The sequence below is a fragment of the Pholcus phalangioides genome, unplaced genomic scaffold (assembly GCF_987345545.1).
Source record: "Pholcus phalangioides strain wild (caught in Gottingen) unplaced genomic scaffold, Ppha-v1.0 ptg000031l_1, whole genome shotgun sequence".
NCBI lineage: Eukaryota > Metazoa > Arthropoda > Arachnida > Araneae > Pholcidae > Pholcus > Pholcus phalangioides.
In genome coordinates this window covers 399493-424962 of record NW_028301621.1, presented here as the reverse complement: position 1 = coordinate 424962, position 25470 = coordinate 399493, and the positions used below count along the sequence as shown (strand labels likewise).

At 40.8% G+C, this 25470-nt stretch overlaps 2 protein-coding genes across 6 annotated transcripts in view; one reads left to right on the top strand and one right to left on the bottom strand.

Moving 5' to 3' along the window:
* The window catches only part of LOC149066962 (uncharacterized), an 86217-nt gene extending 85746 nt beyond the window's left edge, over positions 1-471 (bottom strand). For 4 of the 5 annotated variants that reach the window (XM_089252925.1, XM_089252928.1, XM_089252930.1 and 1 more), the window contains exon 1: positions 100-471. In XM_089252925.1, coding sequence (XP_089109051.1) covers positions 100-208 — 109 coding nt within the window. In that variant the 5' untranslated portion in view covers positions 209-471. The remainder of the gene's footprint in view (positions 1-99) is intronic. The other variant, XM_089252931.1, reaches the window with a different exon arrangement.
* The window catches only part of LOC149066961 (uncharacterized), a 56431-nt gene that overhangs the window by 18971 nt on the left and 11990 nt on the right, over positions 1-25470 (top strand). The window lies entirely within an intron of this gene.

Sequence of the window (25470 nt, the reverse complement as noted above, 5' to 3'; positions counted from 1 at the left end):
TTTTGGCACTTTTCTTGGCGCGCTTTTCGGGAAGCGTTGGCGACGCTTTTATTCCTTTTAAAAATCACATTGAAAAGATGGTTTAAATAATTGATGTACCTTGATGCACGGCAACATTGCAACCTTGTCCATCGCAGTACACTAGCGGATTCTCGGTCCAACCCCGCTCGTCAGAGCACACGCAGCATCCACCGACCATCTCCTTCATTTTCTGGAAGAACGAGACTTTAGGTGAATGAAGTCGTCGCCGCCGCCTTCTTGTGCTTTCGCATCTCGTCGATTAGAGGCGGCCACGATTCCACAAACAACAATAATAATGATAATAAAAAACAAACTCCGACGATCCCAAACAACAACAACAACATAAAAATAAAATAAAAATAAATAAAACGGCCACCGAAAAAAAAAAATGTTTTGGCCGCTGCTCCTCACTCACAACCACAAACAAACAAACAACAATGGACCACACGCAGCGCATGCGCTTAGTACACCGCGCGGGATCATTTTCGCGGTTTGACTTGACTTGACTCTTTCATTTTAAATATTAAAAAAAAAATTCATTAATAATTTTCCTTTGTTTGCAGACGAGTTTCAGCTCTGGTGTATTTACAGATAATGAATAGCTGATAAACAAATACATACTGCTGACATTTGAGGAAATCATGAATAAGGTCTAAATCATTGGTGCGCAACTTTTTCAGCCCGCCGACTAGAAAGCATATATATCTGTGACCATACGACCTGTATTTGACAGTACGTTCGGCCATCCAACTTTTTTTTTATGTGTATGAAATTTTGCGTTTTTTCATTTTTCTACGAGACAAAATTGAATTTCTGTATTGATTAAGATTAAGATAAGATTAAGGGATAACACGATTAAGATTATTAAGATTAAGATTAATTAAGATTATTTTCACGACCTACATTGTAATTATTATCAAGATCATAATTTGTTAAGTTAAAGTCGTATTTATCTCGAATATTTGTCAAACATGCGATTTTAAATTACGGTTTTAATTGCACCTTTTACCTATTAATGAGTCAACAACGTACGTCAAACGACGTCGGATTCTCTACGTTGAACTGCGTCAAGTGCATGTCATTTACACGGCGAACGATATTCGCAAATGACGTCCGACGATGTCGAGTAAGATATAGATCGACATCGATTTCTCTACGCTGAACTACATTGACATATGTATGCCATTTGTACGTCAATACTGAAATATCTTCGTTGTTCTACGTCCATGTGCTACTGGGGTTGCGACTTGCAGCCCTATATTTTCCATCATTTGCGATTTTTGAGCGGTTTTAGTCTTTCAGCAACTGACAACAAAGCATTTGACAATTTTTTTTTTGTTGCAATTGGCATTTTTACTTGCCTTTGATAATTTATCTCGATAATTGGCGATATCCCGGATCTTATTGTGGGAGTTGCTATGCAACTGAGATCTCCGCATAGCTCCTCCAATAGGGGCTGGGCATGGTCCCCACAAGGGGTGGGCTGGCAAGGCTCTAACCCTGGGGCCCGGGATGATTTTCATTATTTTTTGTTTTTTCACGCTATAAATCCACCATAAAGGTGCCCGTGAAAGTCTGGTCGAGGGGAGGGGGCGCAAAAGATCCCAGCCTAGGGCCTTACTCTAGGATGCGGGAACCATGGGGCTGGGCCAACACCAGCTATAGTAAGAGACCATGGAATGTACGAGGAAGGTGAAATTGACGTACAGTCGGTACTCCGTATTCGCAGGGGTTACGTTCCGAAAATGACCGCGAATACGAGAAATCCGCAAATAACCGAAATCATAGGTTTTCTTTGTATATCTCGTTTATTGAACATGATGAGAAAGAGCAGGGTAGACGGTAGGCTTTATCATGTACCCATACGCATTTGCACAAAACAACATAGTAAGTCTATCTCTACTTGCCTTAAAAAAATCAGGAGCTCTCTTTTCTTCTCTTGCTTAACTTATTGGCGGCATTTTCTTCCAAATTTGTGTAGTTTCGTCAGTGTTAAACACCTGCCGAGGTAAATAACCCTTCTCTTCAATAATTTTCTGCAAAGTCTTTGGAAATTTTCTAGCTGCCTCGTGGTCGGCAGAGGCTTGATCGCCAGTGATTTTTACATTACGTGATCTGAGTCGTTTCTAAATAAACATTACATGAAACCAACCTTTACTTGCATAAAATTCTGATGAAATAGACGTTTCACCAGGCCCTTTCCTTTGTAGAAGAGTGAAAGTTTTCGCTTTTTCTGCTATAATATTACAATCAATTGGAATACCTTTTTTGTGTCAGTCTTGTACCCACAAAAAACAGAATTTTTTGTGAGAGAAACACATGGATCCTGTAGGCGATGCGAAGTTTTCACTGCCACGGGTGCAGTTAGAGCCTCGGCTGATCAAATTTCAGATTCCTTTTTCTCGATATATCGCACCGTAGATTCGTTGATTCCATAATGGCAGATCACAGCAGGTATTGACTTACTTTCGTCAAGCATATTCAATATATACAATTTTTACTGTCAAGTTTTCACTTTTTTTTGTCTTATCAAAGCATTATCAGTAGCACTAGAAAAATGAGCCATCCTAAACACGCACAACTCAAATCTTGTAAAAAAAACACGTGAATGACAGTTGTTGTGTTGCCAAAAATTTTTTCTAATAAAGGAAAATAGCCGCGAACACGGAAACCGTGAATACTGGGGCGATGTACTTCTTTGCTAGGTGGTCATCGACATCGCACATCGTGTGGTATGAAGGTGCTATCTATCGGTGGTCGCCTAAAGCCAGCACCTCCTAGAGATCCATCTCTAGGAGGTGCTGCTCAAGCTCGTTAGGGAAAATATCTTATCCATATCCTCCTCTCTCGGGTTTGAACCTGGCACCGTGACGGCAAACTTCACGGTGGTAGACGAGCATCTTAACACCACCTCGGGAGCATCAGTTATTCTATATTGTGGTTTAATTACAGTATGGTTCCGATGCTCCGTGTTATGGCTGACGTGCAACTGTAATATCGTTTCCGTAGTTTTTTTCTAATATGATAACGATGGTCTTTCTATTCATGGTTCCGATGGTCTCTCTATGTTACAGTTCACGTGGCCTTGTAATATCGTTTCCGTGGTTCTTTTGGACATGAAAATGTCGTTAAAATCGATGCCGGGTGTGGAGCGGAAAGCGCGTCCAAATGAGCGACAGTTTTAGTAGAAGTAATTTCAAACTTCAATAGTCTCATTTTGAAGGACAAAGATGAAAGTTTGTGCTATACCAATTTTATATTTTTGAAGCCTAACATCAAGAACTTTGCGAGCGCATAGTCAAAGAATGAACCAACTTTCGAGTTCTCAGATTCGACACATATCTAAAAACGGGATCATAACTCAGAAACTACTTACTCAATCCCAGTGAACCAAGCGTTGCTTTAAAGAGGAGTATATGTACTATAACACATTTTGAGCATTCAGTTTGTATCTTCAACACGTAAAAAGATACACCATACACCTTCCTACCCATCTCATTAATGGCAGTAAACAGGGCCGGATTAAGACGTTTGGAGGCCCTAAGCACTTGAATGGTTTTGGTGCCCCCCCCCCATCCTGGTCCCTACAAGTATGTTTTACTCGATATTGAATTTATAAAAAAAAAAAGCAAATGAAATTTTATATTTCAGAAGTAACTAATCTAAGGCAAAATTATGGTGTGAATATTTCTAAGAAAGGACAAGGTCTCCCCGCCTTCTCGCAAATGCTTTTCTTTTCTTACTTGCAAAGTCTTTGATAATATCCAAAAAAAGATGTCTTTCTCCGCTAATACTACGAAAGTTTCGACAGCTGGCTGATGCGAAGATAAAGTCAGGAAAGGAAATTCAACTGCCTTTGACAGAATTCAAACCTACGTCCTCTCATTTGCTGGGTGAGCTTCCTAGGTCACAAAGCCAACGAATCCTCTTTCCTTAGAGCTCGTGTGTGCTGAATGGGGTCGTACATGGACAGCCAAAGCTAACTCAGAGCAAAGCTCACAATTTCTAACACTGCCACCAGATGGCAACTTATCCGAAGATGATGGCACTCTCTGCTATTTCTACGAAGGTTTTGACAGCTGTCCATGTATTGCCTCGTTCAGCGCACACGAGTTGTAAGGAAAGAGAATTCGTTGGCTTTGTAGTCTCGGGTGGTCACCCGGCGAATGGAAAGACGTGGGTTCGATTCCCCGCAAGGGCAGTTGAATTTTCTGTCATGGATTTATCTTCGCATCCGGCAGCTGTCGAAACCTTTGTAGCCTCTCTTTGATAATATCTCTTGGGGTTTTTTTTTGGAATATCTTTGGAAGTTTTTTGGAATTTTTCTTTCATCTATTCTAAAGAGACAGACTAGGATTTAAAATTTTTTTAAAGATGTTTTAGCCATCGACTGCTTTCTTGGATTTCTTGAACCGGCTTCAAAAGCAACCACTGAATTTTAGCATCGCCGATATTACTCAGAGGTACCTTATTCTTGGTGAACCACAGTAATTTGGGTACCATTTCTTCTACTTATACCGTTATTACTCGGCTTAGCTTTTTGCTATTGTAATCGAAAAAAACATGTAAACTCACAATGCTTATCATTACCGTTACAGTGAACAGTGATACGAAGCACCGGCTTTCGCCGCATCTTCTCCATCATGGGACTCATTTGAGTTTTAAAGCAATCGACATGGCTGTATACCCATTGATATGTTATTAAATGGGCACCGAAACCGAACCGAAAATCGTAATTGGTGGAACGGAGTTCCAATGGATAGTTATAATCCATCAAACCCCCTTCATCATGACTCTGCCAATTCCTGTGCAGTAGTGCGCTTTGCAATGATAGTTAGATTCTAATAAGGTGGATGAAGACGTAGGTTCACCTGAGACCCAAGGGTTTTTTTTTTCTTTCAAAAAAACGTAGTTTCGTAGTTTTCAAATGTTCATAGACCTGGCAACACAGGTCGAGGCATGTGTAGAAAATTTTTTGGTCTTTTTAATTGTGCTATGTGTCTACGGTCGTATGATGAAATTTCTGTAAGGTGTGGAAATTCAGAATCGTTCAATTTATCAAATAAGTTCTTTGCCAGTTTTTTTGCATATGACGTTACATCAGCTACTCCGGAATCACGTCTGATATTAACGTTTCTAACGTACCAAGGTAGTCCGGTGTATCTCCTCAGAGTCTTGTTCTGAAATCTCTCCAGAGCGATTATATTCATTTTCTACGAGAACAACCAGACAGGCGCAGCATACAGAAGAATCGGTCTAATTGCCATCTTATACAGAATAATTTTATTTCGAATTGAAAGACTTGAGTGCCTGTGGCTTAGTCTGTTGAGCATGACCGAGGCCACGGTCTCCCTACGGATGGCATCAACACACTGCCGGGAGAAACTGAATCTCTTGTCCATTATCACCCCCAAATATTTATTGTGAATGACTGGGTTGATTATAACTCCTTGTACCTCTATGTGTGCTTGTTGTGGTAATGAGGACTTGTCAGCGAACCACATGAATTTTGTTTTATCTGCATTCAGTTCAACACGGGTTCGCACACACCAGCGCTCGACCAATCTTACCATTTCTTGCAAGTTTGAAAGGGCCTTGCCAGGGTCCTTATCTGTGTAACAAAGGGCACTATCGTCGGCATAAAGAGCGGTGAAACCCTTAGGGGCAACTGCGAAGTCATTCATATGAAAATTGTGTATGATGGGACCTAGCACACTTCCCTGAGCTATTGATGAACGAATCTGTCTAGAATTAGATATTGTGTCATTTATCTGTACTCGGAAGGAGCGCGAGTCGAGATAATTGCTCACAAATTTGATGATGTTATACGGCATTCCCATGCGAATCATCTTAAACAGCACCCCATTGTGCCAAACGTTATCAAAAGATTTCTTTAAATCGAAAAAGGCTGCTGCTGCAGTGCCTTTATGAATTTTGGCTTCTTGAATTCGTTCTACGAATCAAAATAATTGAGTGGTGGTCGAGTGCTTGCTGCGGAAACCGTGCTGCTCTGGACCGATAATGTTATTGTCCTCTACAAATTTGTGTAGTCTGATGGCTACCACTCTCTCAAAAAGTTTCCCTAATGAACTGAGAAGTGAGATTGGGCGCCAATTCTGTGGATAGTGTAGGTCATGTCCAGCTTTGGGGATGACCTTAACTTTAGCGAGTTTCCATTCTGCCGGAAAGTGGTTTGTACGGAGTAATTCATTGAATATGTTGACCAGCTGGCGAACCATATTTTCGGGGAGATTCTTGATAGTGTTGTTGGTGATGGTGTCCTGACCAGGTGCTTTTTTCTTTTTGAGGTTTTTGATAATGTTTGTTACTTCTTCAGTGTTCGTAGGAAATAAAGCAGAGAGTTGTTCTGGGGGAATATCCCTAATGAATACTTGAACTTCTCTGTCAACACTGGCAATAAGCTGAGGAGGAGTGTTATCACATGGAGAGAACTGTCTCTCATATGTGTCAGCAAATATTTCCGCTTTATCACTGTCACTGTTCCGCTTGTGCCGACAATCGGAGGAATCCTCGAATAAGTGGGCTTACATGTTTTAGACACTTTGTATAACGTGCCATCAGCACAATTTGCCTCACGTAAAAAGCTGAAGTAAAGCTCACTCATAAATTCTTTGATTTCTCTAGATACTTCTCTTTTTACAGATCTGTATCTATCTTGGTAGTACGGATTTAACGTTATTTGCCATTTCCTCCTAAATTTGTTTGATGCGTTCCTTTATCCAGCGGGAAATACTGAGTGGATTATTAGTGGGAGCATCTCGAGTGGATTCCTTAGCAGTGTTAGTGATGGTTTCTGTGAGAAACAATAAGTCAGATTCAATTTGATCAATATTGCCACCCGTGAAGGAAGGCAAGGTGATTCTGGCCAGCTTTCGCTTAAATAATGGCCATATCACTATTTTCTTTGGTTTACATTTAAAAGGAATATTGAAATCCACTACCAGAAATATAGGGTTGTGATCAGAATCCGTGACAGGTTGAACGTGAACCGACATAGCAAATGTAAGGTTCTTAGCAAGCGCTGTCAAGAATATCTGGTGACTGGCCAGCCTGGTCAGGAAAATGAGTTGGAGTGTATGGCGCATAAGGTTGAATGCTCTTTCTGATACAAACATTTTCGAGCACCCTGCCTTGGGTGTTTGTAGAGTGCGAGTTCCGCAGAAAGGATTTAGCATTCATGTCGCCACACATTATCACTGGGTACTGACAATTGAAAAATTCGTTAAAAAGTGGAATGTCTATAGTGTTTCTCGGAGGTTTATAGCACACTCCTATCCTAATTTTTTGATTGTTTACGTAGATCTCTACTGCTATTACCTCACATTGTGTCGAGGGAGGTAGCTGAATAATATCATTATTAATGTGTCGCTTTACATATATAGCTACTCCTCCCGCTGGACCAAAGCTTCTATCCTGTCTGATACAGTCATAATTTGATACTTTGGCAGTGTGATAAGGACGAAGCCAAGTTTCCCCCACCAGTGCCAAGTGAACACCCTCAGTGTCAAGGATGTACCTGAACTCAGTCATGCTAGAGACCAAGCTTTGGGCATTCCAAGCCATGATCTTCATGTTATGCAACACAACATTTGGTGTACTAGGCATTTGTGAATGTTGAAGCAAATAAGTGTTCAGCTGCAGTTAGAAAACAGTTGAAGAAGATTTCTATTTTCTTCTCGTTTGAAGTAGTTCTGAGGATTTTCAGAAAACAGTCTTTCGTAATAGATATTAGTTGTTGAATCGGGAAAATTATGTTATTAGAGTTCATATTGATATCGTTATTTGCTATTTTCGTGGGTTCTTTATCTACACGGTTGCCACCACACATGTGAGATCGTTGATTCGAAGCTGTTGGTTTTACCACATTGCAGTTTGTTACTTTACTGCTATTGGAAGCTGCTTTGGAGACCCGCACGTCTCTAACAGCTGTTGCCGGTGATTCACTTCGTCGAGGAGGGGACCTCAGTATTTTGGCAAAAGGCACCATCTCGTCGGTAGCCCGCTGAACCACGACACTCTCGTCATCATGGATTGGCACAGCCTCGGTCGTTGGTACAGTAGAAGTCCTTTTAGGTTCGTTGAACCGTACCTTCCTTCCTTTGGGCCAGCCTCTGGCTGAACTGACGCTTGAGCAATCATCATCATGGTCATCTTGAGATTTATATTGAGATTTGTGACTTGGTCTCAACTTGTCGGATTGTCTATCATTTTCACGATTATGCATACCAATATTTGGTCTGTTTCTTGGTATATCTGGACGTCTTGTCGTGTTTTCATTTCTGGCCATTCTGCCTTTGTTAGTGGGGCACGATAAACAGCCTCTGTAATTTGCACTATGTTGTCCTCCACAGTTGGTGCATACCGGGTCTTGCTCACCCCGCTTCAGACTGCATTCAGAGGAGTGATGTTCCCCTGGACACTTGACACAGCGTGGATCATTCTGACATGACTTCGATGTATGTCGCCAGGCATGACAATTGAAACACTGGACCACACCCTGGCGTTTTCTATGCATCTCAACTCGAATTCTGATGTAGTTCAAAGAAGTCAATTTATAAATTTCCTTACTCCGATTTTTTCGGGGCATTTCCACTAGCCAAATCGGAATTGGTACTACTATTCTGTCAGGGCCCTGTTCTCTATGGCTGTTTAACTGAGCAACATTTATAATTTCGAAGCCATCGGCTTCCAGCGACTCTTTGATCACTTCACAGGGGGTATTTCTTTCTAAGTTCTTGATAACCACTTTTATTGTCTTATCTGAATGGAGCATGTATGTGCTATACTTTATGTTATTCACATCGAACATTTTTGTAATCGCACGGTGGTAATTTTCACAGTTCAAAAACAACATCATATTTTTACCGGCTGTTTTTGCCGAAAAAGTCTCTTGGCAGGTGCTTTTAATTTTTTGCAGCAATTCCATCCAGTTCCCATACTTGGTAAGAGTCAATGGGGGAATGCGAACTCTCTTATGAGAGACTTCTCTCCATTAATTAGGATTATCAGGGTCTGGATCATCAATTTCTTCATTTTCTGAATTATTTCCAGAGTTTCCGATATTTTGTCCTGTATTTCCCGCATTTCCTACGGTACTTGTTGATGACATCGCTCCTGCGCGTCTTATTGCTGGTTAAGTCCTGATTGGCTGTAGCAATGACGTCACAAGTAGCTGTTTGTCCATTGGCTGGATCGACTACGTCATTACTTGCTGTTACAGCATTGGTCAAATCGACCTTCGATGCGCTGGCCACAGCGTAGGCACTAATAAGTGAGGAGTCGTTTGAATCATCATTACACAGGGTACCCTGGGGCACCTCACACCTTTCTACAGTAATGGGCTCACAAATAATGTCCTTCGGGCCATTATCTCTCTTCTTTTTCTTCTGACCTCCCTTTCCATTGACGCTATTTGCATCGTCATCAGATAATTGACGGGGAGAAGGGCTGATTTTGCGAAATATACCGCAAGATGATGCCTCGGCATAGAGCACTTCACCCAGTTTCCATATCATAGCATCCTCAGTTTCGTACTTGTCATAATCAACTTCACAGTTTACGAGCCTAAAGCCCAGTTCAATAAGTTCACAGAAAGAATTGTTACCACTGCACGTGCCTCTTGAAGACGATTTAATCTCTGCATGTCTCGTACGGGACGAATGCATGTCGAGAGTTTTTAGTATGGCGACTATTAGGTCGTGTCTAACACTAGTTTCGTTAGGGGCCTCGTCGTCGTCACTGCGTGCATTCATATTCAATTAATGAAATATAAGCATTAGATACCTTGTCCCATGCCGCACGATGGCTGGCAAAAAACACATTTTCAAGCGCACTGACTGCCCAACAAAAGTGAAATTGCATAATCAGAAGACTCATGGCGACGAACATTTCCCGACGACGAGGCTGAAGTGGAGGACGTAAACACAATGCTTATCAAGATTTACTAACGTCATTTTACTATGTACAAATAGCAACTGTTAAAATTTCACAGCAAACTTAGCATTTTAATTAATATTGTTGCTTACAAAATATTTACTAATATCATACTGCATTGTTTTTTCATACAACACATCAATCGAAAACCGATCACCAATTTGAACCATAACAGTTGTGATTTTTATTTGATAGATGGCGGAAGGGGTTCTAGTTTGATGATGTTTGTCAATATATATATACTCGTAGATGTCATTTTTTAATATTTTTAACATTTTTTTGGCTGATAAAATTTTTATTTTTATCTTTTCTTTCGTTATGGACAAAAATGACTAAGAAAGGTACCATTTTATTCATGGTGAATAAAATTATAAAGTATGGATTTTTAGAATCTGAGAATGCTTCTATGTTTTTAGAGTTTTTTTGCTGCACAGAAAAAAATTTCCTATATTGTAGAAGGTAGCGTGTTATTTTGTAAATCTGCACAGATATCGAAATTCTGGCCGGAGAGAAATAGGTCGGTGCAGGTGAAATGCAAGACAGTGTTCCCCATCTGAAAGGAAACAAAGTTTGAGGGCACATTTAGTGTAGGAATTGAAATTTTCCTTCTCTTGCGTGCATCTCTGTGCCCTTGACCGAGATGTTTGTTGGGGGCCTCAACCTGTACTGGGGGCCTCAATCTGTACTGAGTTTATAGTGTAAAAAAGAAAAGCAAATAATAATGAGATTTGTTCCAGGCCTTCGAGCTCGTGCCCTGCCAGTCTTGTCACTTAAACCATTGAGGATATATATACTTGATTTCATATTCAGGATATATTTACCGACAACACAGATGAATACCTTATGATTCAATGATTATATACATTATATAGCATCATGATTATTTCACTTAAACCATATGTCAGAGTTCTTGCACGGGAGCTCTAATTCTGGTGATGGTTAGACTCATTGCGGTACACCCCTGACCCACCCCGAAGGGTATCCAGGTAAATTCGTAAATTATGCTAAAGAAATCTATACCCTTCTGTCACCAGGACTCAGCACTGCAAAACGGCAGTGTCGAGTTTAAATTTCATCCTACTACAGTAGGGTAAAACTAACCTATATCTCATGACGGTCTCTGGTGATGGTTATAATCAAATATCTTGCTTTCGTGAAAATATGCCTCCCAATAGGCTGCAGGGCTCCAATTTCGTGATTCCTCACTATGAATTTAGTCGGGCACGGCACGGACACTCATGCCCCCCCCCCACATCCTGCAGTAGGGCCACTAGGTCAGACTCTCAAGGGCTCCTTTCTGTTATGAATTTATAGTTGTTAAAAAAAATGACGAAAATCATCTCGGGCTGAAGCCGAGCCAGCGTTACCCCAGTTGAATATGGGTTCATATGGGGTCTGGCACAATGATTTATGATAACAAATATGTATATTAAGATATCCGACTACCTTTCTTGTCAATTTTCTTCAAAATAGAACTTGAGTGAACTTTAATAACATTTTTTGATCGAAAGTGTTCCAAAATGATAAAAACGATAATAAATTTTGAACTACCCGTGTCTTTTCCTACAAAAAGTAGTTTTTATGTCAAATTTTAAGCAAAATTCATGCGATATTCCGAACACGATTGCAAAATATTCTGTGACTGAAATGTTTTGTTATTTCGAGAGCACTTTCAGCAAGTGATCTTGCAGGCCACGAACCAAAATTTAAAGTATTTTACGATACGCTCACACGTTACACCCAAATTTGTTATTGTAAGTGTGAATTTTTTTAAATTTCATTCCACATTTTGTATATAAAACACTGTAATTAGATAAATATATGTGATAGACCTTATATTTTTGTTCATAACCTTGACAATATTAAGCAAAATATCATATTAAAATTTCGTAATGATACAATGAATAGATTTTTGGAAATCGTGTTTCAAACTTAAGTAAAATGTCAAAAATAGCACTCTTCGTTGAACGTGTTTAAAGTTTTTATTCACGAATTACTTGCATGTAAAAAGGCAGAACTAAAGTGTACGCAACTTCGATTCTGAGCGTCATCATCTAAAGCCAAAGAAAACAAGGCCTGTTTTGGAGTCGCAATAAATGAGCCACACACTGTGATGGTCGACATTCGCACATTCCAACATGTACCAATTCGTTATAAGTTCCGTAGAGGAATATGGACAAGGCGTATGTCTGGTTTAGTTGTAGTAGTCGCAATAAATGAGGCTTTGATGAAAAAATAATTAAAATCTACATTTTCTTCTAAAATGGATGTTTTCAACGTAGTCGGATACCTTAAGAGCAGAGACGTAAGCGGGCGGGGAGAAAAGGGAATCGTGCCCTCTCCAAGCCAACCAAAAATTAAAAATAAGTTCAATATTTCCTTGAAAAAATTAAAATATCGAAAGAAAATTTATTTTACGTGCTATTTTGACCAATTTCTGTTAATTTTAGTGGTTTTTGAAGGGTGGTAACTCAAAATTTCTCGGGAAGACAATTTTCGTGCCTCCCCCAAGCATTTTACACCCCTCCAAAAGTCGATTCTGCGTACTTTCCTGATTAAGAGGGGGTGACTAAGCTCTCTTTTATTTTGCCCTGGGGCTACGATGTGTTGAGACAGCAGTAGAGACACATTTTTTTTGATAAATAATCAAAAATTTATTTGATTTTTCGGTTTCTCCGCGGAACAGCCTCATTATCATCAAGGGTTCCACGGATCAGCCTGGTAACCATCAAGGGTTTCGCGAGAAACTCTATGTTGGGCCCCCCCCCCTCATCCCCGTCCCTCCGCTCCATACCTTCTTCTCTTCCTCCATTTTCTCTCAATCGTCCAAATCGATGTTTACTTTTGATTACAAAGAACTCAGTGACGCTGGAAGAATAAAATAACCGAAATTGTTTTTTTGTAAAACAAAGAGTTGATAGAAATGAGAGTTCGTAAAATGAAGCGGATTTTAACATTAGCTCTATGGTATGCTGTTCGCTAGAAAGGACGAGTTCGTAAAAAAGAGCGTGTTTGTAAATTGGAGGTTCGTAAAATCGAGCGTCGAATGAATCATTAAAAATGATAACTCATAGTTATTGAGTTATCAAAACCACCTGTATCAACGTTTTCGATGAAAACAACAAATTCAAGCGAACTTCGACGAAAAAACGGGAAAAATCTTGCAATTTTTCCTAAAAAGTCGGAACAGACTGAGAAATCGAAAAAAACCATGACTGCCCCTTGAAATTCGGGACGCATGGCCACAATACTTACTGAACAGTCTGTACTCTTTCTAGGAACTCATCTTTTCCTTCTACTACTATTACTTAACCAAGTTGTGCCAGAGTGGCGCACAGGTAAGATGCTCGTCTTCCACTTTGAAGATTACCGTCGAGGTCCACGGGTTCTAATCCGGGCAAAGAACATCAGAAACGAATTCTTTACCTATCTAACCTGAGGGCGAGCACCGATAGATGGCGCCTTCATTTCCCACCCACCTCCACTGGTTGGAAATTGCCGTATGGCGATGTATAATCGGAGTTTGTGTGCGGTAGAATATTACTTAACCATACATGCCATGACCTCGTACATATTCCTCGACGAAATTTCTAACTAATTGGTACATACCAGAATGAGTTTATGTGTTATTTTGAAATAAAGAGATGGGGTAAACACTTGAATTTCCATGTCATGCCAGTATCGTATTGTACGATATCATCGTGTGTGTGAGAGAGAGACAGCAATCAGCTGGCTATTTATCACGCAGAGCACACCACCTCTCACACACTTTTTTTTATCACTATTATGGCTCACACACGATCTCGACTGCATAGCGTAGCTTACATATGTAAATACTATGTAGCTACGCTATGCATAGTATACTAATACTGTAGATATAAATATTGTTACGATCTGTAGGCGATAGATGGCGCGATTTGTTTGATGGCTCTCAGAAGTATTGAAATTGGTTGATGCCGGTTTCGGTTTATCGGAGAGGGATGCTATTGCATGTTCACGATATCTACAGACAAAATGTTCGGAAGCTCGTATTCTGTTCCCTGATTGGCTAGTTTAGTAGAGGGTGGTCAGGCCTGGCCATTTATCGTTGGCGACAAAATAATAACGTTAGCAAACATCCTAACATAAATACCACGGGAAAAAAATACTTGAAGAGGAATAGCAAATATTGAATAGAAAAGCCCCCCCCCCCCATTTTCATTGGATTTTTTGTGATATGAATATTAATTTCAAGAAATAATTTTTTTTTCATTTCTCATCGATTTTTTTCTCTTCCTTCTTCATTGTGTAAAAAGGCAGAAATATGTGGATATGCAAACGATGGAACAGATGCGCCACGCTAGGAAAATACAAACACCTAGCATAATTAAGTTTTTTTACGTTTCTGCCGACCGGAAATGGTCCTATTCGGTTCACGCGGATTTATTAGTGCAGATTACATAATGTGACAAAAAAAAAATTCCCTCCCCCAAGTTGAGGGGTTATTTAATGTCTGCTTTGCCCAAGGCCATGGTCCTCACATCCTGGAGCAGGGCTCCCTAGGCTGGGATCCTTTGCGGCCCCCGGTCAGACTTTCCACGGGTCCTTCTATAGTTAATTTATAGCGTGAAAAAGCAAAAAAATTATGAGAATTGTCTCGGGCCCTAGAGCTAGAGCCCTGTCAGCCCCGCCCATGTGAGGGCCGTGCTTGCGACCCTGAGATCCCAGCCGTAGGCATATATATATAATATATGAATTGACGTCATCGTGTTCCCCCGAATGTTCAAGTCTATCGCCGCCTATGCTGGTGACCCATGTCCACCCACAATTGTGGGTCTGACAGAGCTCAGGATGATTCTTTTAACTTTTTTATATTTTTCGCAGAACAAATTTACTGTGGGGGATGGGACGCCAAAGATCCCAGTTTTTTCTGCGGGGAAAGAGAAATCTACCCAAAGCGTATTAAAGACGCTTGAATAATTATTAATACGCTTTGAATCTACCCCTTTAATGACCTTGCTTTGACTACACCCAGCATAATGTTAATTCTTGAAGTGATTTCCAATTGGGCTGTTGAACAGCACTCTTGGGTGCTAGCAAGCAATAGGTGAGATGAGTTTTAAATCATTAATCTATAGGGAAATTCAAAGGCATCTCGTTACAACCTTCGCTCCTCTGGACCATTTCATCACCCCCTCAGAAGTTATTGGTTGACAAGGAGGAAAAAATTTAAAGTTTGGGAAACTGGGCTGATCACTTCTCCATGGTGTCAGAAGTGTTTCAATCATGTGGGTCAGCGGTTCTCAACGTTTTTTTGACCCACGGAGAGGCTCTTCCCAGGATATAATTTCTATGGCGGAGGCCTATGGCCCCGAAGGCCCACTTTTTATTTATTCATCAAAGTTACTAACTTATTTTTAGAATTATTATTGTTCAGAAATATTAATTATTTTTTTTCAAATTTACTGTTGTTTTTTTATTTTCCTCGAGCGGCCGCGGGGACCCTGGGAGTTCACATGGAGCCCTTAGGGCTCCGCGGAGCACCGGTTGAGAACCGCTGCTGTGGGTGATTGTCTTGAGGTTCACATAGGAAATTTTTTATTTCTGAATCTATTCTGGAATTATTTATTCTAATAATTCAGGATTCTCATCAATTTTGGAATTATCTCTATCATTAATTCTGAATTTTAGATTAGTTTTGGAATAATTTCTTAACTAAATTTTAGATTTCTTTCATTCATTCCTAGAATTATTTCTTTCATTTATTTTAGAACTATTTCCTTCACTTATTCTAGAATAATTGCTTTTATAAATTCCGAAATTACAGTATTTATTTCTTCTTGCATGAATTCTGAAATTACTTTTTTCATTGATTTCGAAATTATTCTTCAATTAATTCTCTGGGATAAATCGTTTTGCAATGTTTTCAACTATTTTCAGAAAATGATCAGCGGGCCACACGTTGAAGACCTCTGGTATAACGGAATGTCTATACAGAGAGTACTTACCATAGCGGATTCTTAGTTTCTCACATCTTTTACTCTAAAAACAACGATTTTTCTCTCCTCGTCATTTCTGATTACTTTACAACAGTAATTACTGGGAAGATCCTCCATTGCGATCAATGTGATTTGGTCCTGAGAAGCGCCTTTTGTTAAATTAATAAAATTAGGCGTGAGATTAAAAATTTTTAAAAATTTAAAAATTTCGATAAAAATCGAAAAGGGGAAAAATAAAGCGAGAAATTTGCCGAGAGAAATGTATAAAGAACGTGATGGTAACCTCTCCCAGCAAAATTTCCCGCAAAAATTTACCTTTTGACTAAATTTTTTCATTCCAAAAAATGTGTTGCCATCTACCGGTGAAAATTAGTCAAGTATTTTACAATAGAAAAGTACATTACAAAAGTACTACACTAATATTTTTTATTTTTTCAAAAAATTCTTTTGCTGGATGAACTCTCAAAATTTCCCTTAAATGCTAAGAAATTTTCCACTTGGCCAAATTTTGGCTAATTTTTCCCACGAATATGGGAAATTTTCCACGAGTTACCATCACTTTAAAGAATGACACAACATGGAAAGAGAGACCAGCCAAGCAAAGGGAAAGTAGCCAAACAGGCAGCGCTCCAGCAACCTTCGTTTCGCCCAATCAGGGCGCAGAATCTGGACTCTCGAACATTTTGTCTGTAGATATGGTGAACTTGCGATGATATTGGTGAGAACATTCCAGAAAGTCCCGCCCTTCCAGACATTGGTTCAACCCCGCCGTACGGCCGAATACTGTAAAGGTAGGAAACTGTAAAATAGAATTTTGTGGAATGTTCTTTTTCTCAAAGTTTCTCCGAGGTTATAAATACCGTGGCGCTCACAAGATGGCAGGCTCAGAGAGACTCGAATAGAGAGATTCGTTGAACAGTCAGTTGTGTTTAAACATTACGAGAAAGGAAAGTTGTTAGCTCTCTGGTTAGCTTGTAAATACGTGTAAATTGCTGTTTTGTAAATAAATCTGTGTTTGTCCGTCGAACCGCTTCTTGTTTTGCAACCTCGAAGTCTTGTGGAAAATTATCCAGTACAATTTGGTGTCAGAAGTGGGATGATTCAAGATTTGCATGAAGACGAGAAGGATGGACATGGACGAGATGCGAGAACAGCTGAACCAACTGATCTCTTTGATGGGCCAGATGAAATCAAGCATTGAAGCCATGAAGTTAGAGGCCACGAAGGCAGTCGTGACAGATGTCACCACCTCCATTGCTGCCGTCAGAGAGCTGAAAGATCTGAAGAGTGCCAAAAACGATCGTGGGACCGAGAAAGACAAGTCGTTAGGAACCAGGAAACACCACGAAAAGGCTACCTGCGGAGCGTATGCTCAGTTGCAGCGACCGGTATGGAAGATGCGCCATGCAGAGTGTACCACGTCTCACAGATGCACGGAGGAGACCACGGGGTCCACGTGAGAGGCGAGATTGATGGACTGCCGTGCAGGATGGTCATCGACACCGGAGCCACCGTGAGCACCGTCTGGCTCAGAAATTCCAGCAACGACTTCTCTACGTACCACCATCGTTGACGCTGCAGACAGTCACGGGAGAGAAAATGACTGTGCGCGGAAAATTGGAAGTCTCAGTGAAGTTTTCCACGGTCACCTACCGCCACACCGTCTTCGTGGCAGACATACAGGATCCATGCATCATCGGAGTGGACTTCTTGATTGAACACGAATTTTCCTTGGACATGATGAACGACCAGTTGACACGTCGAAGGAACGAATCGCCTTGCTCGGATGTGGTCGCAATGAAGTACCTCCAAGGAAAGTGATGGACATTCCCGGAGCGGAAAATGAGTGCATCGCCGATGCAGAGAAGACCAATGGCAGGACCGGAACTGTGCTCTCACGAGGGTCAGATGGCATGAAGAGGACGATCCAGCCTCCTAAAGAGAAAGCGCATGGAAATGCCGACGCCCTGACGAGAGGGCCGGGTCCACAGAACCGTCGTCGTTGCCCCAAGGCAGAAGAGAAGTGCGGACCGGTGAACCCTATAGTGAGACGGATAACATCTCAAGTGACGATCCTAGGAGCGACAAGAATACTTGGAAGGCCCAGCTAGAAGATCCCGACATACGACCGATCATGGAGTTGAAGGAATCCATCGGTAGTAAACCGACATGGCAAGGCGTGCCCTCTTCCAGTCCGACGACCAAGAGATACTGGGCGCTATGGGACTCTCTGGAGATGAGAGATGGCGTGCTGTACCGCAGATGGGAGTCGGATAATAGAAAGACGTTCCGGTGGCAACTCGTCCTGCCAAGGAGCCGTGTGAAAGATGTGCTGAAAGAATTGCACGAAAGCCTGACCGATACACATTTCGGCATGATTAAGACTCTCCAGAAGGTCCGTGAACGATTCTGTTGGGACAAATCCAGGACCGATGTGAAAGAGTGGTGCAAGGATTGCGACACCTGCGCCGCCCTCAAAGGACATCCGAGGCGCACCCAGAACCGCCTTCACCGCCGCAACGTCGAAGCGCTATTGGAAAGAATTCGACCGTTGCCGAAGACCGCCTAGGAGAGCACCGGATACTCGCCATCGCTGATGAGAGAGGACCTTCGCAAGCCAGGTGATCTGATGTTTCGGCGACCGAGAGATGCTGCTCTTTCACCGAAAGAACACGTCCAGGGACTCCAGGAGCACCTCGCGGACATGCATCGAATCGCCAGACACAGGATCAACGTCGTTTCCGAAAAGATGAAGAACCGCTACGATGTGAGGGCCACGACTCATGACTTCAACTGGAACCCGAAGCGCCGGAAAGGACTGTGCCCGAAACTTCAGACGTCATGGGAAGGCCCCGGGAGTCTTGAAGAGCCTGAACGACGTCGTAGCTCGGATCCAGAAAACGCCATCTTCGAAGTGCAAGGTGGTCCACTTCAACAGACTGGGTGTTACCGCAGTGAATGCAACCCGCCGAACTGAATTGTCGGGACGAACAATTCTGAGAGGGGCAATGTTACGATCTGTAGGCGATAGATGGCGCGATTTGTTCGATGGCTCACAGAAATATCGAAATCAGTTGATGCCGGTTTCGGTTAACGGAGAGGGATGCTATTGCTGAGAACATTCCAGAAAGTCCCGCCCTTCCAGACATTGGTTCAACCCCGCCGTACGGCCGACTAGGAAACTGTAAAATAGAATTTTGTGGAATGTTCTTTTTCTCGAAGTTTCTCCGGGGTTATAAATACCGTAGCGCTCACAAGATGGCAGGCTCAGAGACTCGAATAGCGAGATTCGTTGAACAGTCAGTTGTGTTTAAACATTACGAGGAAGGAAAGTTGTTAGCTCTCTGGTTAGCTTGTAAATACGTGTAAATTGCTGTTCTATAAATAAATCTGTGTTTGTCCGTCGAACCGCTTCTTGTTTTGCAATCTCGAAGTCTTGTGAAAAATTATCCGGTGCAATATGTAGCTTACGCATGTAAAATGAAAGATTTATTCAGTCTTTCATCTTCCTTTAAATTCTCCTTCATCCAATTGTGAAGTTGTCTCTGACAGTTTTTTGGTAAGTTTCTATTTTTTTATGGTGCTTCTTAGTGTTTTATGAAAGTTCTTTGAAATTTTTAGCAGTTCCTAGAACGAATACTATGGAGATCCATGGAAAGTAGCGTTTCAGTTAACGATAGCTTCTGAATGAAATTCCGGAAAGAATTATCTTCGTTAGTCGAGGTAACACTGACTTTGTGATCCGAATATCTGATTTTTTGAATGAAATATAGTTATTTTTTAGCTCTCATTTGAGCAAGATCTTGATCGAGATAATTTATTTATGCTGCCATCTACCGATGAATTAAATGGCCTGAGCTTCCTTAAACAGCCGATAGATGGCAGAACAAAACCAAATTAGGAAACTTGCAGGCGCTATTTTAACCGGCCTTTCAAAGTAGATTTGAACTAATACATTACCAGGAATTTTAGGGCTACATGATTATGTGCTATGCAGCACCATGCTTTTCCACAGCGAAACCCTCTGTCATCAAACAATTACAAGTGCAGCAAAGTAAAATACTTCGGCGATATACCGTGGCACAATGGTATATCAGAAATCTTGACATAATAAAGGATTTGAACATTGAAACCATACATGACTACTTGGTCAAACTATGTAGAGGATATTTCTATAGAGCTGAAACATCAGAATATCAGCACATAAGAGACATCTCGCCCTATCCTGCGGGAGAGATATTGAGATTTCTTCGACCTAAGAACATACTGGCCTGGATATGGGTCAGTGAATTGATTAAGTTTTGTAAAAAGTGTAAATAGTTCTAATTCTCTCTGTCGCGAATCAGTGTATGAGTGTATGTGCGTGGGAGAGAGAAGATGTTTTTCTCATATATTTTGTGGTGTCAGATTTCACCCAGACGATTGTGGCATCATTAACGAAACCCCTCTCCCTCTGTGTTTTGTTTTTGCTTTTTTCTCTCTCTCTGTCTGTAGTGTACAAGATATAGTTGAAACGATGCTTTCGGCTCGAATGGAAGCAGTCTTTTTTTGAACGTGTTAGAGAATTTGTACAGTATGTATCATGTGTATTAAATAATATTTTAATCCAGTTCATACTTTGTGTCAAAAGACAACTGCGTTTGTTTCTCGGGTAGAGATGCACAGTTGAAAGAAATTTCGAATGAACCCTTCATAACACTCTTCATTGATTGGAGGCATAGTGTTGCATATATACTGAACGCCTACCCATATTTATCGCATTTAATCTTGTATCCACATGTACATATATATTGTATTTAATCACGCAATTCAAGAAAATTGTAGCTACGAAACGAGTTTTGCTTTCATTGGCAAATAGAGTATTCGATCCCATTGGATTTACTTCACCGGTCACTTTGCTTCCTAAGTTAATTTTACAAGAGTGCTGGAAGCTAGAGTTGAAGTGGGATGAAAATTTACCCGACCATTTGGCTAAACAATTTTGGAAATGGGTAAAAGGCGTACGATTGATTCCTACTATTAGAATGCCGCGATGGGTGAATCTAGGTCGATTTACTGACAAGGAAGTCAGTATTCACATATTTTGTGACGCAACAAATATGCTTATTCTACTTGCATTTTTTTGAGAATCGAAACAACGGACAGTGTTTCAGTGAATTTCGTTCAATCACGTACCAGAGTTGCTCCGTTGAAGAGCATAACAATTCCTCGCTTAGAACTTTTCGCATGTTGTATTGCGGCGAGATTAGGCAGCGCCGTTATTTCTGACATGGACATACCGGAACTGAAGGTTTACTATTGGAGTGACTCGACAACTGCTTTAAGTTGGATCCAAAGAGATGTACACTGGGGTGTATTCGTTTATAATCGTGTACTTGAAATAAGAAAGTTGACTCATATAAACGAATGGAGGCATATCGCTGGAAAACAAAATCCTGCTGACCTTCCCTCAAGAGGTTGTTCGGTTGAACATCTGTTAAATCTAAGATGGTGGGAGGGACCAGCATGGTTGAGTGAGCCCGAGTCTACTTGGCAACGGGTAGTCGAATTGCCAGATGAAGAAGTTGTCAATTCTGAAAAGCGAAAAGGTGTATTGATTGCACATAATGAAAGTTCGAAACCAGATAACTGGTATTACAGGTATTTTTCATCGTACTTGAAAATAGTACGAATGCTGGCTTGGATCCTAAGGTTCATCAATAATTTGAAAAAATTGGATGTTTCGAAAGTGTTGGACATCAACTGTTTTGAAATGCAGCGCGCAGAGAGAATGCTTATTATACTAATTCAGAAGGAAGCATTCAAGGGTTTCGATGATGAAAAAGTACGTGTATTGAGGCCAGTCGTTGATGAATTTGGTATAATCAGAATAAAAACGCCAGTTATGTACAGAAAAGACACCAAAAATTTCAGATATCCAGTCCTTCTGCCTTCGGATCATCCAGTTGTGCATACCCTGATTTCGTGGAAACATAAGGAACTTCTACATGCCGGAGTTTCTCTCTTGATGAGCAGTTTACGTGAAGAATATTGGATCATAAAAGCAAGGAAAACGGTTCGGTTTGTTGTTCAACGTTGTGTGACATGCAAGAGGTTCAATGCACGTAAAGCAGAGTCTGTTCCTATAGCCTTGCTGGAAAACAGAGTGCAAGACGTAGCAATATTTCAGATAGTGGGAGTTGATCTGGCCGGTCCATTGTATCTGAAAGAGGGCCAGAAATCATGGATCGTGTTATATACATGTGCAGTGTACCGAGTTGTACACTTACAGCTTGTGACATCACTATTAACTGAAGCCTTTCTCCAAAGCTTGCGACGTTTCATTGCTAGGAGGGGAAGACCATCCACAATCTATGCGGACAATGGAACAAATTTCGTTGCAGCGAATAAGGCATTCTCAAGCATTAACTGGGATGAGATCTCTGAGTGGCTATTCAAAGGATTAGTTAGAAATTTAATCCTCCTACTGCTGCTTGGTGGGGAGGATGGTAAGAGCGGTTGATCCAAATGGTAAAACGCATCCTAAGAAGAGTATTAGGACGAGCATCTCTATCCTACGAAGAGCTGATCACAGCACTCTGTGATTGTGAGTCTGTTGTCAATGACAGACCTCTTACGTATGTGACAGAAGATGTTGAAGATCTGGCACCGTTGACACCATCGATGTTCCTGATGGACATACGATCATCAAGCGTCGTGGACCTGGATGCTGTGAATACCAAAGAGTTGAATAAAAGAGCCTTATACCGACAGAAGTTGCGAGAATTGCTAAGACAAAGATTTCGTTCAGAATATCTGGGTCAGTTGCGTCAACAAACGTTCCGTAGAGGAAAATTCAAGTCTCTCTCTGTTGGTGATGTTGTTCTCGTAGAAAGTGACAGAAAACGTTCATACTGGTCCTTGGCTGGTGTGATAGATCTGATTCCAGGGAAAGATGGCCACACTAGACTTGTTCGAGTGAAAACGGGCACTGGTGAACTTCTGAGACCGATTCAGAGGATTTACGGAGGATTTTATGGAGATCGAACATAAACTGGAAGAACAATCGCCCCCGGATCCAGTTTTGCGAACAAAAAGCGGAAGAAAAGTGACTGCTTCTGAACGTTTGAGTTATAGTTAAATTTTATTGCGTACTTTGTGATGATTTTTTCTTAATGATTTTGATATTTTAATATGCTATTCGGAATTTTTTATATTTTTTTGAGAGTTTATGTCATTATGCTTCGAGAAAACTCTTTATCATTTATTTTGGTAAGTATTGTGATATATCTGAATATTTTTGTGAAAATTTTATGCAATTAGTATATTGTTTATTTTGATCTGAGAATATTGAGTTTAATTGGCATAAACTCAAGGTGGGAGGATGTCGCGAATCAGTGTATGAGTGTATGTGCGTGGGAGAGTGAAGATGTTTTTCTCATATATTTTGTGGTGTCAGATTTCACCCAGACGATTGTGGCATCATTAACGAAACCCCTCTCCCTCTGTGTTTTGTTTTTGCTTTTTTCTCTCTCTCTGTCTGTAGTGTACAAGATATAGTTGAAACGATGCTTTCGGCTCGAATGGAAGCAGTCTTTTTTTGAACGTGTTAGAGAATTTGTACAGTATGTATCATGTGTATTAAATATTTTAATCCAGTTCATACTTTGTGTCAAAAGACAACTGCGTTTGTTTCTCGGGTAGAGATGCACAGTTGAAAGAAATTTCGAATGAACCCTTCATAACACTCTTCATTGATTGGAGGCATAGTGTTGCATATATACTGAACGCCTACCCATATTTATCGCATTTAATCTTGTATCCACATGTACATATATATTGTATTTAATCACGCAATTCTTTAGAATGAACATATATACTCTGTTGTAACCATTAGGTGCAGTATTCCACTTTTTTGTCAATTATTTGCTGAGATAATTGACTGATTTTGTAATAGCATATGAAATGCGTTCTTGAATTTTGATACTTCACCTCCTTCGCGCGGACATAGCTCTACAAATTTCAAATTTCTGTGATAAGTAAGCCACAGCTTACCGGATTCATTTTTTCTGGTATGATCTCGATTAATTTGACGTATACTGACTCTTTGAGTACAGCTTGGGCTGTCAATTTTATTATCTTTTATTGACACGCCTCTTATACACGTACACTCACACACTCAACTATCACATACAAACAGTTTCTTAACTTCTTCATCCAGCTCGTACGGAGCAGCATCAAAGAGCATCAAGCTTATGGGAGTCTTAAAGACTCCTGAGAAAATGTATCTACCTCAGTCAGTCAGTCAGTCAGGGCTACATGAAATGCAGAAATTCAATGATTTTGTTTGAACATTGAGTTGGGGAAAAAATTGAATGATTGTGGAATCGATTATAATTCGGTGATGATTTGTTGGGAAACGTTCATAAAGAATTTGTCAAGATACTTCAAGCTACGAATAAACGAAAGACGGTATCTTTCGGATATTTTTATGAGTGTTTAATAACGAAACGTTTTTCGCTTGGTTTCTCTGAAACGGGGTACGACAGGTCTCACAAATATTTCTATATTTCCGTCATGTTCCATTCTCTCCGATGTAAGAGGTCATTCAAGTATTACGCCAGCATCGATGATGGCGGGGATGGAGTTTCCGATTTGTTGGCTTTTGATGACAAGGGGGAGGGGAGTTTGGATGATGCTGATGATTACGTCATCAACCACCCTTTATGAAAATATGAAACATTCTTAATGTCATCTTACTCGGTGCGACAAAAACGAGAAAAATCTTTCGCTATTTTGTGGGCACCTCAACTTACATTCTCCCTAATGATAAACCTCTTACAGAGCCACTTCAGCGGTCTCAAAATGTTTCACGGGTCCTTCAAGTGCTTAGGAAATGTGTTTGACCTGCTTAAGTGCTCTGGAAATGTGTCCGAGCCGCTGAAGTAATCTGGGAATGTTCCGCGGGTAACTTGAGTGATGTGGAACCGCACTGGGGAGCCGCTTAAATGCTCTAAAATTGTACCACACGCCACTCAAGGGACCTCTAAATGTGCTACGGATCGTTTAAGTGTTCTAGAACTGTGTCGCGGGTTACTTAAGTGATTTTTGAATGTGCCACGGGCCACTTAAATACTCTGGAATTGTGCCACGGGTCATTTAAGCGGTCTGTAAATGTGCCGCTCAGTTCATTTTTACAAAATTGGGCTTGAGGGGGCAAGCCACATCAGATAACCTTCAGGGTCACATTTGGTCTGCGGTTCAAGGGTTTACCATGTATGGCTTAAAGGGTGGGTCGCAATGAATTTCTTAAAGAGAAATTTTGAGTTCTTACCCTTCAAATAGCATTAAAATTAACAGAAATCGATTATAATAACATGTAAAGGCATTTTCTTTCGAAATTTTAATTTTTTAAAATGTTTCTTTACATTAAAAAAATATTTTTTTTCGTCTGGGGGAGGCGCACGATCCACCTATGGCCCCCCGCGTACGTTTCTGATCCCACCAATATGCGTTATGAGGTAGAGGGGCAGTGCTG